Below are 16326 nucleotides of genomic sequence, written 5' to 3'. Positions count from 1 at the left end.
TGTGTGTGTGTGTGTGTGTGTGTGTGTGTGTGTGTGTGTGTGTGTGTGTGAGAGAGAGAGAGAGAGAGAGAGAGAGAGAGAGAGAGAGAGAGAAAGGTGGTGGGGGCAAAGGGGAGGGAGGTGAACTTTTCCTTTAACTGTTGTGATCCAAATTTTTTTTCTTGACAATTCTTGGTAAAATAACTGCAAGTTTGCCATGCTCTTAAACCCTACTTAAAAGTGAAAACCTTTCTAAACAGGTATATTTGAGCTAACTTTTTCTTCACAACAGCAGCTATCTTAATAGCCATCCTTTTTTGGCTTCCAATGGAACGTATGTACTTTGAGTTTTTAAATTAAGTCAAAAAGCATGCGCTACAAAGGGACTGTATACTTTATTTTCTCTCCTAGTTGCCTTCAAGAAAAGAAAGAATCCAGGAATGGGTCTCTTAAATGAGAGATTTTCCTTGGAGGGAAGGGATGAGTGGAAGGAGTTCTATTACTATTACATTCTATTGCTTTCTTTACATGAGAACAGAATCATAGATTTTATCCTAAATTAAGGAAGTGTTTGTTTCATATAAACAGAGGTCATTATAATTTACATGTTTCTTCATGTACAAAGTTCAGAACAGCATCTCAACAATAACCTAAGGCAAGTGTTTAACCATGTTACTGTCTTTGACAGTTTCTAACAAAAGCATCTCCCAAACTATTCCAAAAATTTATTTAAATGGCCTATTTAAATGGCCATTTGCCTTGGCAAATTCTGTCAGCATAAATTTCAGGTGGTTTTTAAAGATACTGCTTCTTTTGAAACTATTCAGCCTAGCCTTTTCCTAAGTCACTTTTATTACTTTCAGTGATTCTCATAGTCATTAAAACTGACAGGAGCGTATAGAAGGCTCCCATGGTTTTCCTTCTTGGAACATTATATTATGTATTAGTTTTTAAGTAAAGTTTTAAAATTCAAATTAGGCAACATGAAAGAGTGCCATGTTTATTTCAACAAGATTCCAAATATTTAAAGAACAAAGTCCTGTACTATGCATGTAATCTTTTCTATTACCTAATTCTCGTTCCCAGCAGTCTTGCTGTCTCTCCCTTACATATTGCACCGAGGTCTTGAACTCTTTGATCAGAGCTATCAATAGGAAAATGAAAGCCAATAGGTATTGACTGAAAATGTTCATATTACGTAGAGCCTAAAGATCAGTCACAGAGAACATTGTGTGGAGAAAGTGCCCATGCAAATGAATCTATGTGTAGTGTCCCAGAGAGAACTACAAATAATAAATGTGCATTGATGAGGTAGACTTGGGGAGAACTGAACTATGAAACAGTCAAGTGTAGTGGCTAATAGTGTAAGCTTAGGTTTTAAACTTCTTTGGTTTAATTCCTGGTTCAGGGACTTGCTAGCTATATGCTTCAGTTGCCTCATCTATAAAATGGGGTGATAATAACACCTAAGTCATAGGATTGTTATTAGAGTCAAATGCGATAATATACGGTGAAAATTACACAGCACAGTGCCTGACACATCATGTTAATGTTGTATTACCCAGAATAAATAACTTGACCTCTCATGACCTAGTGTCCTCATTTGTAAAGTGGGGACAATAATACCTTCCTTCAGAGTTGTAGTGAGTATTGAGATAACATGTGAAGGTGTCCAGCACAGAGTTAGCACTGGATAATTCTTTCTGTTTGTATTATTGATTTATAAAAATATAGCCAACAAAAGCTGATAGCTGCACAAACTACGGTAATAAACTAAATGAATAGACTATAAAGTAAGGGTTCCTTTGACACTGGGAAGATTAGGTAAACACATATGCTTGAAAGGCTTATTAGGGCTCTACTAGCTAAGAAAGACTAACAAGGAAAACCATTAAAGCAATTTTCTGAAACATGGTATATGATCAAAAGACTGGAGCAGCAGGGATGTATTTATAATGTTTACTGGCATAAATATCCTTTAGAAAGAGTAATTTGGAAGTTCCCATGCTCTTAGAGTCTTTGAACTTGAACCTCAATATTTGAAATGAAGTTTTTTTTAGTGTGTGTGTTTTTTTTTCCTTTTTAAAATGTAGTGATGCTGACATTAAAGCTTGCTTGCAGTCTGCCTCTTACCTAATGCACTTAATACTTCCTCTAGAGCTACACTTCCAGTAGGGTAGTATGTGGTTAATTACATTAACATTTAAATTAATTCAAATCCAATAAAACTAATTATTCAGTTCCTCAGCTGCAATAGCCACATTTTAAGTGCTCAACAGCCACATGTGGCTAGTGACTACTGAACTGTATGGCACAGATACAGGGCATTTCCACCACTGCAGGGAGTTCTACTGGACACTACAGATCTATATATTCAAGCTACTCATTTACGTATAGAACTACCTCTAAGATCATTACAATTCAAAGAAATTCATGGTGGTGCAAATGTGCGATCAAAGGGCTGCCAAAGTACAGGGTCAGCTTTAACGGAAACATAGGAATGAAACAAAAAAGGAAGCCACAAACTTTCAAAGTACAAGTTTAGAATGACAATTTCAGTAGAAGAAGAATTAAATTCATAAAATTTTTGAAAAGAGCTGAATGAAATATTTTTCTGTATGTATGCAGGTATAGTCATCCTTTGCTATCTGAGGAGGATTGATACTTGGACCTCTGCTCCGGACACCAAAATCCACTTATGCTCAAGTATCTTTATTTTGTTGTTAGTTTCTGCTTTATAACAAAGTGGATCAGTTATACATATAAAAATGTTCCCAAATCTCTTCCCTCTTGCGTCTCCTTCCCTCCCATCCTCCCTATCCCACCCATTCAGGTGGTCTCAAAGCGCCGAGCTTATCTCCCTGTGTTATGTGGCTGTTTCCCACTAGCTATCTATTTTAGGTTTGGTAGTGTCCATGCCACTCTCTCACTTTGTCACAGCTTACCTTTCCCCCTCCACATATCCTCAAGTCCATTCTCTAGTAGGTCTGTGTATTTATTCCTGTCTTACCCCTAGGTTTTTCATGACATTTTTTTTTCTTAAATTCCATATATATGTGTTAGCATATGGTATTTGTCTTTCTCTTTCTGGCTTACTTCACTCTGTATGACAGACTCCAGGTCTATCCATCTAATTACAAACCGCTCAATTTCGTTTCTTTTTATGGCTGAGTAATATTCCACTGTATATATGTGCCACATCTTCTTTATCCATTCATCCGATGATGGACACGTAGGTTGTTTCCATCTCCAGGCTATTGTAAATAGAGCTGCAATGAACATTTTGGTACATGACTCTTTAAATTATGGTATTCTCAGGGTATATGCCCAGTAGTGGGATTGCTGGGTCATATGGTAGTTCTATTTGTAGTTTTATAAGGAACCTCCATACTGTTCTCCACAGTGGCTGTATCAATTTACATTCTAACCAACAGTGCAAGATGGTTCCCTTTCCTCCACACCCTCTTCAGCATTTATTGTTTCTAGATTTTTTGATGATGGCCATTCTGACTGGTGAGATGATATCTCATTGTAGTTTTGATTTGCATTTCTCTAATGATTAATGAAGTTGAGCATTCTTTAATGTGTTTGTTGGAAGTCTGTATATCTTCTTTGGCGAAATGTCTATTTAGGTCTTCTGCCCATTGGATTGGGTTGTTTGTTTTTTTTGTTATTGAGCTGCATGAGCTGTTTATAAATTTCGGAGATTAATTCTTTGTCAGTTGCTTCATTTGCAAATATTTTCTCCCATTCTGAGGGCTGTCTTTTGGTCTTGTTTGTGGTTTCCTTTGCTGTGCAAAAGCTTTGAAGTTTAATTAGGCCTCATTTGTTTATTTTTGTTTTTATTTCCATTTCTCTAGGGGGTGGGTCAAAAAGGATCTTGCTGTGATTTATGTCTTAGAGTGTTTTACCTATGTTTTCCTCTAAGAGTTTGATAGTTTCTGGCCTTACATTTAGGTCTTTAATCCATTTTGAGTTTATTTTTGTGTAAGGTGTTAGGGAGTGATCTAATCTCATACTTTTACATGTACCTGTCCAGTTTTCCCAGCACCACTTATTGAAGAGGCTGTCCTTTATCCACTATACATTCCTGCCTCCTTTATCAAAGATAAGGTGACCATATGGGCATGGGTTTATCTCTGGGCTTTCTATCCTCTTACATTGATCTATATTTCTGTTTTTGTGCCAGTACCATACTGTCATGATTACTGTAGCTTTGTAGTATTGTCTGAAGTCAGGGAGACTGATTCCTCCTGTTCCGTTTTTCGTTCTCAACATTGCTTTGGCTATTCGGAGTCTTTTGTGTTTCCATACAAATTGTGAAATTTTTTGTTCTAGTTCTTTGAAAAATGTCAGTGGTAGCTGGATAGGGATTGCATTAAATCTGTAGATTGCTTTGGGTAGTAGAGTCATTTTCACAATGTTGATTCTTCCAATCTAAGAACATGGTATATCTCTCCAACTATTTGTATCATTTTTAATTTCTTTCATCAGTGTCTTATAATTTTCTACATACAGGTCTTTTGTCTCCTTAGGTAGGTTTATTCCTAGATATTTTATTCTTTTTGTTGCAATGGTAAATGGGAGCGTTTTCTTGATTTCACTTTCAGATGTTTCATCATTAGTGTATAGGAATGCCAGAGATTTCTGTGCATTAATTTTGTGTCCTGCCAATTTACCAAATTTATTGATTAGCTCTAGTAGTTTTCTGGTAGCATGTTTAGGATTCTCTATGTATAGTATCATGTCATCTGCAAACAGTGACAGCTTTACTTCCTTTCCTATTTGGATTCCTTTTATTTCCTTTTATTCCCTGATTGCTGTGGATAAAACTTCCAAAACTATGTTGAATAACAGTGGTGAGAGTGGGCAACCTTTTCTTGTTCCTGATTTTAGTGGAAATGCTTTCAGTTTTTCACCATTGAGGACAATGTTGGCTGGAGATTTGTCATATATGGCCTTTATTATTCTGAGGAAAGTTCCCTGTATGCCTACTTTCCACAGGGATTTTATCATAAATGGGTGTTGAATTTTGTCGAAAGCTTTCTCTGCATCTATTGAGATAATCATATGGTTTTTCTCCTCCACTTTTTTAATATAGTTTATAACATTGATTGTTTTGCATATATTGAAGAATCCTTGCATTCCTGGAATAAACCCCACTTGATCATGTTGTATGATCCTTTTAATCTGCTGTTGGATTCTGTTTGCTAGTATTTTGTTGAGGATTTTTGCATCTATGTTTATCAGTGATATTAGCTTGTAGTTTTCTTTCTCTGTGACATCCTTGTCTGGTTTTGGTATCAAGGTGATGGTAGCCTCGTAGAATGAGTTTGGGAGTGTTCCGCCCTCTGCTATATTTTGGAAGAGTTTGAGAAGGGTAGTTGTTAGCTCTTTTCTAAATATTTGATAGAATTAACCTGTGAAGCCATCTGATCCTGGGCTTTTGTTTGTTGGAAGATTTTTAATCACAGTTTCATTTCAGTGCTTGTGATTTGTCTGTTCATATTTTCTATTTCTTCCTGATTCAGTCTTGGCAGGTTGTGTATTTCTAAGAATTTGTCCATTTCTTCCAGGTTGTCCATTTTATTGACATAGAATTGCTTGTAGTAATCTCTCATGATGTTTTGTATTTTTGCAGTGTCAGTTGTTACTTCTCCTTTTTCACTTCTAATGCTATTGATTTGAGTCTTCTCCCTTTTTTTCTTGAGGAGTCTGGCTAATGGTTTATCAGTTTTGTTTATCTTTTCCAAGTACCAGCATTTAGTTTTGTTGATCTTTGCTGTCGTTTCCTTCATTTCATTTCTGATCTTATTTTTATGATTTCTTTCCTTCTGCTAGCTTTGGGGTTTTTTTGTTCTTCTTTCTCTAATTGTTTTAGGTGCAAGGTTTGGTTGTTTATTCGAGTTGTTTCCTGTTTCTTAAGGTAGGATTGCATTGCTATAAACTTCCTTCTTAGAACTTCTTTTGCTGCATCACATAGATTTGGGGTCATCGTGTCTCCATTTTCATTTCTTTCTAGGTATTTTTTTATTTCCTCTTTGATTTCTTCAGTGACCACTTCGTTATTAAGTAGTGTATTGTTTAGCCTCCATGAGTTTGTATTTTTTTACAGATCTTTTCCTTTAATTGATATCTAGTCTCGTAGCTTTGTTGTCGGAAATGATACTTGAAACAATTTCAATTTTCTTAAATTTACCAAGGGTTGACTTGTGACCCAAGATATGATCTATACTGGAGAATGTTCCATGAGCACTTGAAAAAAATATGTATTCTCTTATTTTTGGATGGAGTGTCCTTTAAATATCAATCGAGTCCATCTTGTTTAATGTATCATTTAAAGCTTGTGTTTCATTATTTATTTTCATTTTGGATGATCTGTCCATTGGTGAAAGTGGGGTGTTAAAGTCCCCTACTATGGATGTGTTACTGCCGATTTGCCCTTTTATGGCTGTTAGTATGTGCCTTATGTATTGCGGTGCTCCTGTGTTGGGTGCATAAATATTTACAATTGTTATATCTTCTTGGATTGATCCCTTGATCATTATGTAGTGTCCTATGTTGTCTCTTCTAATAGTCTTTATTTTAAAGTCTATTTTGTCTGATATGAGAATAGCTACTCCAGCTTTCTTTGGTTTCCAATTGCATGAAATATCTTTTTCCATCCCCTTACCTTCAGTCTGTATGTGTCTCTAGGTCTGAAGTTGGTCCCTTGTAGACAGCATATATATGGTCTTGTTTTTGTATCCATTCAGCCGATCCTGTCTTTTGCTGGGAGCATTTAGTCCACTTACATTTAAGGTAATTATCAACATGTATGTTCCTATTCCCATTTTCCTAATTGTTTTGGGTTCATTATTGTAGCTCTTTTCCTTCTCTTGTGTTTCTTGCCTAGAAAAGTTTCTTTAGCAGTTGTTGTAAAGCTGGTTTGGTGGTGCTGAACTCTCTCAACATTTGCTTGTCTGTAAAGGTTTTAATTTCACCATCAAATCTGAATGAGATCCTTGCTATGTAGAGTAATCTTGGTTGCAGGTTCTTCTCCTTCATCACTTTAAATATGTCCTGCCAGTCCCTTCTGGCTTGTAGAGTTTCTGCTGAAAGATCAGCTGTTAACCTTATGGGGATTCCTTCGTGTGTTATTTGTTGTTTTTCCCTTGCTGCTTTTAATATGTTTTCTTTGTATTTAATTTTTGACAGTTTGATTAATATGTGTCTTGGTGTATTTCTCCTTGGATTTAACCTGTATGGGACTCTCTGTGCTTCCTGGACTTGATTAACTCTTTCCTTTCCCATATTAGGTAAGTTTTCAACTATAATCTCTTCAACTATAATCTCTTCAAATATTTTCTCAGTCCCTTTCTTTTTCTCTTGTTCTTCTGGAATCCCTATAATTCAAATGTTGGTGCGTTTAATGTTGTCCCAGAGGTCTCTGAGACTGTCCTCAGTTCTTTTCATTCATTTTTGTTTATTCTGCTCTGCAGTAGTTATTTCCACTATTTTATCTGTGGAATAAGAACTTATCTGTTCTTCTGCCTCAGTTATTCTGCTCTTGATCCCATCTAGAGTATTTTTAATTTCATTTATTGTGCTGTTCATCGTTGCTTGTTTCATCTTTAGTTCTTCTAGGTCCTTGTTAAATGTGTCTTGCATTTTGTCTATTCTATTTCCAAGATTTTGAATCATCTTTACTATTATTATTCTGAATTCTTTTTCAGGTAGACTGCCTATTTCATCTTCATTTGTTAGGTCTGGTGGGTTTTTATCTTGCTCCTTCATCAGCTGTGTGTTTTTCTGTCTTCTCATTTTGCTTATCTTACTGTGTTTGGGGTTTCCTTTTCACAGGCTGCAGGTTCGTAGTTCCCATTGTTTTTGGTGTCTGTCCCCAGTGGCTAAAGTTCGTTCAGTGGGTTGTGTAGGCTTCATGGTGGAGGGGACTAGTGCCTGTGTTCTTGTGGATGAGGCTGGATCTTCTCTTTCTGGTGGGCAGGTCCACATCTGTTGGTGGGTTTTGGGGTGTCGGTGGACTTATTATGATTTTAGGCAGCCTCTTTGCTAATGGGTGGGGTTGTGTTCCTGTCTTGCTAGTTTTTTGGCATAGTATGTCCAGCACTGTAGCTTGCTGGTTGTTAAGTGAAGCTGGGTGCTGGTGTTGAGGTGGAGATCTCTGGGAGCTTTCGCCGTTTGTTATTGTGTGGAGCTGGGATGTCTCTTGTGGACCAGTGTCCTGAAGTTGGCTCTCCCACCTCAGAGGCACAGCATTGACTCCTGGCTGCAGCACCAAGAGCCTTTCATCCACTCGGCTCAGAATAAAAGGGAGAAAAAGTAAAATGAAAGAATGAGTAGAAGTAGTAAGAAAGAAAGGAGGGAGGGAGGGAGGGGGAAAGGAAGGGAAGAAGGAGGGAAGGAAGGAAAAAAAGAAAGAAGATAAAATAAAATAACGTAAGATAAAATGTAATAAAGTTATTAAAATAGAAAAAATAATTATTAAGGAAAAAAATATTAAAAAACAAACAAACAAAACACGGACGGATAGAACCCTAGGACAAAAGGTGGAAGCAAAGCTATACAGACAAAATCTCACACAGAAGCATACACATACACACTCACAAAAAGAGGAAAAGGGGAAAAAATCATAAATCTTTCTCTCAAAGTCCACCTTCTCAATTTGGAATGATTCGTTATCTATGCATGTACTCCACCAATGCAGGGTACATCAAGTTTAGTGTGCAGTTTTAGTCCGCTGCTTCTGAGGCTGCTGGGAGAGATTTCCCTTTCTCTTGTTTGTTTGCACAGCTCCCAGGGGCTCAGTTTTGGATTTGGCCCTGCCTCTACGTGTAGGTCGCCACGTAGGCGTCTGTTCTTCGCTTAGACTGGACGGGGTTAAAGGAGCCGCTGATTTGGGGGCTCTGGCTCACTCCGGCCAGGGGGAGGGAGGGGCACGGAGTGCGGGGCGAGCCTGCGGCGGCAGAGGCCGGCATGACGTCACAGCAGCCTGAGGTGCACCGTGCGTTCTCCCGGGGGAGTTGTCCCTGGATCCAGGGACCCTGGCAGTGGTGGGCTGCACAGGCTCCCCAGAAGGGGGTTGTGGATAGTAACCTGTGCTCGCACACAGGCTTCTTGGTGGTGGCAGCAGCAGCCTTAGTGTCTCATGCCCATTTCTGGGGTCCACGCTTTTAGCAGCGGCTCGCACCCCTTCTCTGGAGTTCCTTTAAGCAGCGCTCTTAATCCCCTCTCCTCACACACCAGGAAACAAAGATGGAAGCAAAAGCCTCTTGCCTGTTGGACAAGTCCAGACTTTTCCCCAGACTCCCTCCCGGCTAGCTGTGGTGCACTAACCCCTGCAGGCTGTGTTCTTGCTGCCAACCCCAGTCCTCTCCCAGCGCTCCAACCGAAGCCCGAGCCTCAACTCCCAGCCCTGCCCGCCCCGGCGGGTGAGCCGACAAGCCTCTCAGGCTGGTGAGTGCCGGTTGGCACCGATCCTCTTTGCGGGAATCTCTCCGCTTTGCCCTCAGCACCGCTGTTGCTGTGCTCTCCTCCTCTGCTCCGAAGCTTTCCCCCCTCCGCCACCTGCAGTCTCCGCCCATGAAGGGGCTTCCTAGTGTGTGGAAACCTTTCCTCCTTCACAGCTCCCTCGCACTGGTGCAGGTCTTGTCCCTATCCTTTTGTCTCTGTTTATTCTTTTTTCTTTTGCCCTACCCAGGTACGTGGGGGGGTTTCTTGCCTTTTGGGAGGTCTCAGGTCTTCTGCCAGCATTCAGTAGGTGTTCTGTAGGAGTTGTTCCACGTGTAGATGTATTTCTGGTGTATCTGTGGGGAGGAAGGTGATCTCCACGTCTTACTTTTCCGCCATCTTCCCGGAAGCCCTCTTCTAACTGATTGTCAAGTATCTTATATAACCTATGCATATCCTTGCCCATATTTAAAATCATCTTTAGATTTGTAAATACAGTGTAAATACTATATAAATAGTTGAGAGAGCACACCAAATTTAAGTTTTGCTTTTTGAAACTTCCAGATTTTTTTTATATTTTCAATCCTTCGTTGGTTGAATTTGCAGATGCAGAACCTGTGGATACGGAGGGGTGACTGTATCTATCCTTTATATAATTTCCCCAGAACCTTACTTTTTGAAGGAGTAAATATTTAAATAGAGGAAAATGATGAAATAACCCTCCTCAATAAAAATGCACCTCCCTTTCTTTTAGCACATGATCTGGGTTTCATAGCCTCTCTGGAACTGCCTATGTCCCTTAAGCTACTGAATTAATTTTAAACTTTAGTAAGTAATGTTCAAATATCATTCCCATTTTTCCTGATGAGGTAACAAAGGCACAGGAGTGCTATGTAACTTGCTCAAGTTCATGGAGCTAGTATGTGGTAGAACTGGGATTTAAATCTAAGCAGTCTAGTTCTAGGTCTATGCTTGTAACCACCATGCTATACTGGATATTCCTGATCTATATATTTGACTCTTATTTATGTCATACAGTCTCTGATATCTGATTCCTGTATCCCAACTCGGATTTAGGTTAAACAAAGGTATGAACAATTATCTCAAGTGATGTTGTAAAATTATCCCAGAAAAGCAGACTGATTTTAATCCACTCTGATCTTAAAATTGGTAATGCCACATGTACTTATAAGAGGAGAAGGAGGAGAAAAACGGAAAGAGAAGGGTGAGGAGGAGAAGGAGAAGGAAAAAGGTGGGGAGGAGGAGGAAGAGGGAAGAGGGCTGCTACAACTTTCCCAAAGTAGAAAATGACTTTAGTCATCGTGGGAAAAACACCCTTGGATTTCATACTAAGCCTAAATCTACTAATTATAAACAAAATTATTTTTCAACAAAACTCTACCTAAAGAATGTTGCCAACAGGCAATATTTATGTATTTAGCAAATATGAGCCACAGGAATAAACGACTCAATACTAGGTTGAATATTTGATCAGAAAATGTAGGGCCTTCCTGCAAAATCAAAGGGCTTAAATGATATGAAAATTAAATAAAAATTCAATGTTTTATTAAGTTTAGAGTTCTGTATGTACACTCTAAATATATAATGCTGTCTACTTTAAAAAAAACCCTATTGTATTTGTAGAAGTTTAAAATATTTAATCAGGGCTATTCTCTCACACGGTCAGTTATAGGTGGATTTCTTGTTTTCAGGCACCAAAAAGTTACTTTTGATAGTAAATAATAAAAAGAGTCAAATATCTAGTCTCCTATTATGGGAATTACTCAAATCTAACAGTAGAATTTTGTTCCACAACTTGAACAGAAAATATAATGAGGCAGGCTATAGGTGTGGGAACGTATAGTGATTAAGGTTATGAGTTCTGGATTTAGTGATTAAGTAGCATCATGCTACTTGAGTTGGAATCCCAACACCTTAGTATTAGCTGTGTGATCTTCAGCTAGCTACTTAACCTATCTTTGTCTAACTTTACTCATATGTAAAGTGAGGTTTTTATAATAGTACCTTTCTGATGACAGTTTTTCTGAGTGTTAAATAAGATGATCTATGTAATATATTTGGCATAGAAAGCTCTTAATAGGTGTTAGTTGTCATTATCATCTTCATCAAAGGAAAACAAGACTGACAAGTTGAAAGGATTTGAAATTGTCTTGTCTGTATGGAAAAATAAGCTGGGAGTGATCTCTTATATTCACAGAATGTCGGAAATAGAATGAGGCTTAAAGATCCTCCAGTCCACACTTAAACATACCCACATCCCGTTTCTCACATGAGGAAACAAGCTCAGGAAGATGGCATGAGTGTTCATTATCATAACTGGCTGGTGGTATAGTGGTATAACTAGAAGTAGAACCTAGGGCTCTGGACTTCAAGCACAGGACTCTTTCCACTATATTATGATAGTCACCACCACCCCTTCCCCAGCCTTCAGTTATTTTGTTATAAGGAACATGGGGCTATGGCATAGAGGGCATAAGTACAAAAGATGTAACTATTCATTAGATTTAATGATTTCAACATGAAGGATTTAGGGAAGCTCTGTACAGATGAGTGATGCTGAAAATTAAACATTGATGTAGGTTATCAAGAGAGAGATTTAGATTTCTATTCCTGAGATGCCTTTAAAACTAAGACATCCTCTTCATTCATCCATTCATTCATTCACAAACATTTTTGATCACTTCCTGTAGAATAGGCAATGACTACTTGTGGGATGACTTGCTGCAATCCTGCCTAGCGCTAGATGCCACTGAAAGTAACTTCCATCATCAAGACAATGTTCATTTTGGACCTTTACTCACCCTACTTACCTAATTCCGTAGACTTTCAGGGGAAAAGGGTTTTCTTTAGCAAGTTTTTCTGAAATTAATATACCTTATATTCAGATAGGTTTTTTCCCATCTTATGGTAAGTCTAATACTGCTGTAATTTAAACTCATTCTGGTCACTGCCATACGTCTTAATCTCTTTGACCCATATTAAGCTACCACCTTAATATTTTACTTTTTGAAGTCATTCCATTTGTCCTTCGTTTCCATAAGGATTGTATGGGAAAAGCCACATTTGCCTAGATCAATTCTAATAATGAAGGCTCAGAACAATTAAGTAAAGCATAATTTGTGGAATTAATGTACCAGCTTTCCAAATATAAGAAGATTGAATAATTTCTTCATTTTAGCACTAGACTAGTCTTTGTGTAAATACACCAATTTGCCTTTTGAATATCTGCTATCTTGGCATCTGAGTAAAGTAACTGCCTATCAATATATGCCTTAAATATGTAAGATACATACACACACACACACACACACACATATTTGTGTATGTGTGTGTATTCTTACTTGGGTTAATTTCAGCAAGTTTATAAAACTTCTCAGTACACTCTTTCATCTTAAAAGCTACTCCACATAGCTAGTGAAGTTTCATTCTGTTTAATTTTCTGATGTCATCATATTTGAATAGGATAAAGGGAAGAGGAAAGAACTACCATCTATAGAACCAGGTACCAGGCAGTGTGCACTAACTGTATTCTCAAAATAACCCTAGTATTACTAGCTACAGCCTAAAAAGGCTAAAAGTTTTCATAAAAGCATCTTTCACACATGAGTAATTTTACACTTGCTGATGGATGTGGAATTGGCATAGCCATTTGAGAAATCAATTGGGCAGTATGTATTAAAATGAATAATGCACATACTCTGTGCTCTAGTAATTCCACTTTGTGGGATTCTAGAGAAGTACTCACATTGCACAAGGATGCTCTTTGCAGCATAGTGGAAACCTGGAAACAGTTTTAAAAAGATAGATAAATAAACTATCAAACAAACATTATGGAACACTATAATTTAAAATAATGAATTAAGACATTAATCTATAATATGAGATATTGTTAGGCTTATATTGCAGAATAATAAAAGCAGTAAATATTATTTATACATGTATGTATAAATATGGGTAAGAGATTTGAATGAAGGGAGGATGGTTAAGGGAAGATTTTTGACTTTATAAATTTTTATGTTAGAGTGTATTCATGCACTGTTATATAACTAAAAATCACATTTTTTGTCTTTCTGAACTTATTCCTGTTGGATCTCTGGGCCAAATCCACCTGCACTTGGTTGTATTTGTAACCATTTTCCTAAACTGAAGAACATGTACATTTTTGGTCTAAAGTCTTTAATTCTGTGCATTTGTCTGAGCAATTATCCTCAGCTACCAGCAGGAAATCTGGGAACCTATTCAAAGTCTGCCTAGAAACATTAAGCTTGCAGTATTGCTGTTGATGTAACAGAGGGAGGAAGGATGAAAATGTTACAAGTTGAACCAAAAGGAAAACCACAGCATGCAGAACATTTGGCAGTCTGAGTAAATGCACAGTCCTGTTTTAAGAACAGCACGTTACACCTACATTATAGCTATATTTTGATATGAGTCTGTCAGTGTTTCCCTTGTAAGTCTGTGATTCTGATTTTTAATACCTCCTTGATCTGAAGAAAACACTATTTTTATCGTTTTAGGAATATATCCTGGAGTTGTGTCAATTGGTTGTAAATTATAGTAATGTATGAAGAAATTGAGTAATGCTGTCGACTCTTTACACACTGATAAAGTTATGCAATTTGCTGATCTGGGAAAAATGTTAAGAATGCCAGCATAATCGATAGAGTGAACATTTTATCTAAACATTATCAAAAATCATACTCTCATCTTTATGGATCATTCTTTAACATTAGAATCTACTCTTTGAAATTAAACTAGAAGCAGATCACATGAAACATAATTAAAAATCAGCTTGAAGTAATATAAGAGCAGTAGTCTTAGTTGAGTTTTCAAAGGTAGTTTCCTATATTGGTTTCAGATTTTTTTACATTTAATGTTTTTGTTTGTTAAACTTTAAATCTTGTTAATTGCAGACATACAATAACATCGGGGGATACATCAGGCGAGTTCTCAAAAAAGCAAAAAAAAGGATGCAAACTAAAAGTGAAAAAAGTATGTACTGTTATGAAAGCATTCTAGAAATTATTTTTCATTAGATTACTTGCAATGCTGACAAAGGAATTGGTAATGTGCTCTTTGGAGAGATGGACATCATCTAAGAAAGCACTAAATAACGTTCTTATTTCTGACAAATTTGGATTATTATAAAAATAAAGGAAATAATAATACCTTAAGGACGTAAGACTTTTTTTTTTTTTTTTTTTTTTTTTTTGCCGTACGTGGACCTCTCACTGTTGTGGCCTCTCCTGTTGCAGAGCACAGGCTCTGGACGTGCAGGCTCAGCAGCCATTGCTCACGGGCCCAGCCGCTCCGCGGCATGTGGGATCTTCCCGGACCAGGGCACGAACCCGTGTCCCCTGCATCAGCAGGCAGACTCTCAACCACTGCACCACCAGGGAAGCCCAAGAACCTAAGACATTTAAACGACACTGCTCAGTAACAGTTTCTGAACCCCCTTTTGTTTCTATCAACAGGAACTTCATTCTACAACTCTGAAAACATCTACTTGTGCCCCAAGCACTGTACATATAACCCCAAATATTGAACAGGTAAAATAAGATATGGGTTAGATCAGATTACTTTCTTTTTGTGTAAACCTTGCTTGTCTGTTTAAGTGATCTTTAGGCCCTCATAAAACTTTACACATTCACAAAAATTCAGGAACATAAAACTGGAAAGGAGAGCCTTACATATGAAAGTCAGCTCAGCCCATTATAGGAATGTGAAGCAAGTGCTGTGGATTGAGGTTTTTCAATTTCATTATCTACTCAATCTGATTGCTTTTGTTTGAGTGCAGTTTATTTTTCTCCAAGGATCTCCCACTGATTATGTATATTTTAAGGGTCTTTGATCTGAGCAGAAATGAAGTACCTAGATCTTGGATTGAGTGAGGACGTGGCTTTGTGAATGATAATACTGTACATTTATATCCAGAGAGAATAACTTGCAGGGTCAGAACTAGCCCTTCTCCAAGGTGCATGATTTGAAAGACACACAAGTTCAAGTTCCCTTAACCTTTGTGACCTAATAATCCCACTTTTAAGATTATTTTTGAGTGTACACATTATATCTCCAAAAGGTAGGTACCTGTAATAATAATTAAATACCATATTAACAAATATGTGTTTAATGAGCTAGTCCCACATATTAAAAAGTAAATTCTGAGTAAATAAACCATATGACATCTTAAGTTTGTTAGTACACAGGAGGGGAGTATAAAGGCTGCAGGATTTGGAAGATAGGAGGGAGAAAGATACTGTTCTGAGAAAACATGCCTGCCCAGACTGAAGTGTCACGATGTGAACTTGAATAGTGAAGGGACAAATGGACAAAAGGTGGTCTCTAGACCTGGGGTACAGTGAGGAAAAGGTGATATTATGCAGAACAAGTAAGATTATCAAAGAAAAGTTTGCCTACCATGTACCAATTCGGCCTGGCCTAGAGCTAGGTCAGTTAGAGTCATGCATTTATTCAGCGAACATTTGCTGACTGCCAAGTGTGTACCAAATATTGCACAAAGGTGAATAGGAACCAATCACTACTCCCAAAGACCTCAGACTAACATGGGTCACACACTAACAAAACATAGGACAGTGGAATAAAGGTTACAACTGAGTTAAAAGTGGAGCCCCATGGGATGGACCACCAAGATAGGATTAGCTCAGAAAAGTAAGTCTACTTAAATCACAGAGCTGTTCACTACACTGAAATCCAGTCATAAAATTGCATTTACTGTTATTTTTCATAATAAATGGCTCTATAATTAAGTTTGCTGTAAATTTTACTTCTGACAAAAAATGTTTTTTCTAGAAAATTTGGAAATACAAAAGAACATAAAGAAGAAAAAATAAAATTCACTCATGACCCATCCCCTAC

General features: G+C 37.6%; 1 protein-coding gene across 4 annotated transcripts in view; it reads left to right on the top strand.

Moving 5' to 3' along the window:
* Positions 1 to 16326, top strand: part of POF1B (POF1B actin binding protein) — a 101230-nt gene that overhangs the window by 4366 nt on the left and 80538 nt on the right. The window contains exon 2 of one of the 4 annotated variants that reach the window (XM_027097877.1): positions 14925 to 14999. The exons of the other annotated variants lie outside the window; for them this stretch is intronic. Coding sequence (XP_026953678.1) covers positions 14925 to 14999 — 75 coding nt within the window. The remainder of the gene's footprint in view (positions 1 to 14924; positions 15000 to 16326) is intronic. 4 annotated transcript variants of the gene reach the window in all.

This window comes from Aethalodelphis obliquidens, unplaced genomic scaffold (assembly GCF_003676395.1).
Source record: "Aethalodelphis obliquidens isolate GAN/ISIS:26980383/991018 unplaced genomic scaffold, ASM367639v1 scaffold117, whole genome shotgun sequence".
Taxonomy (NCBI): Eukaryota; Metazoa; Chordata; class Mammalia; order Artiodactyla; family Delphinidae; genus Aethalodelphis; species Aethalodelphis obliquidens.
The sequence above is the reverse complement of the archived record's forward strand: the minus strand, read 5'-3'. Positions and strand labels throughout refer to the sequence as shown.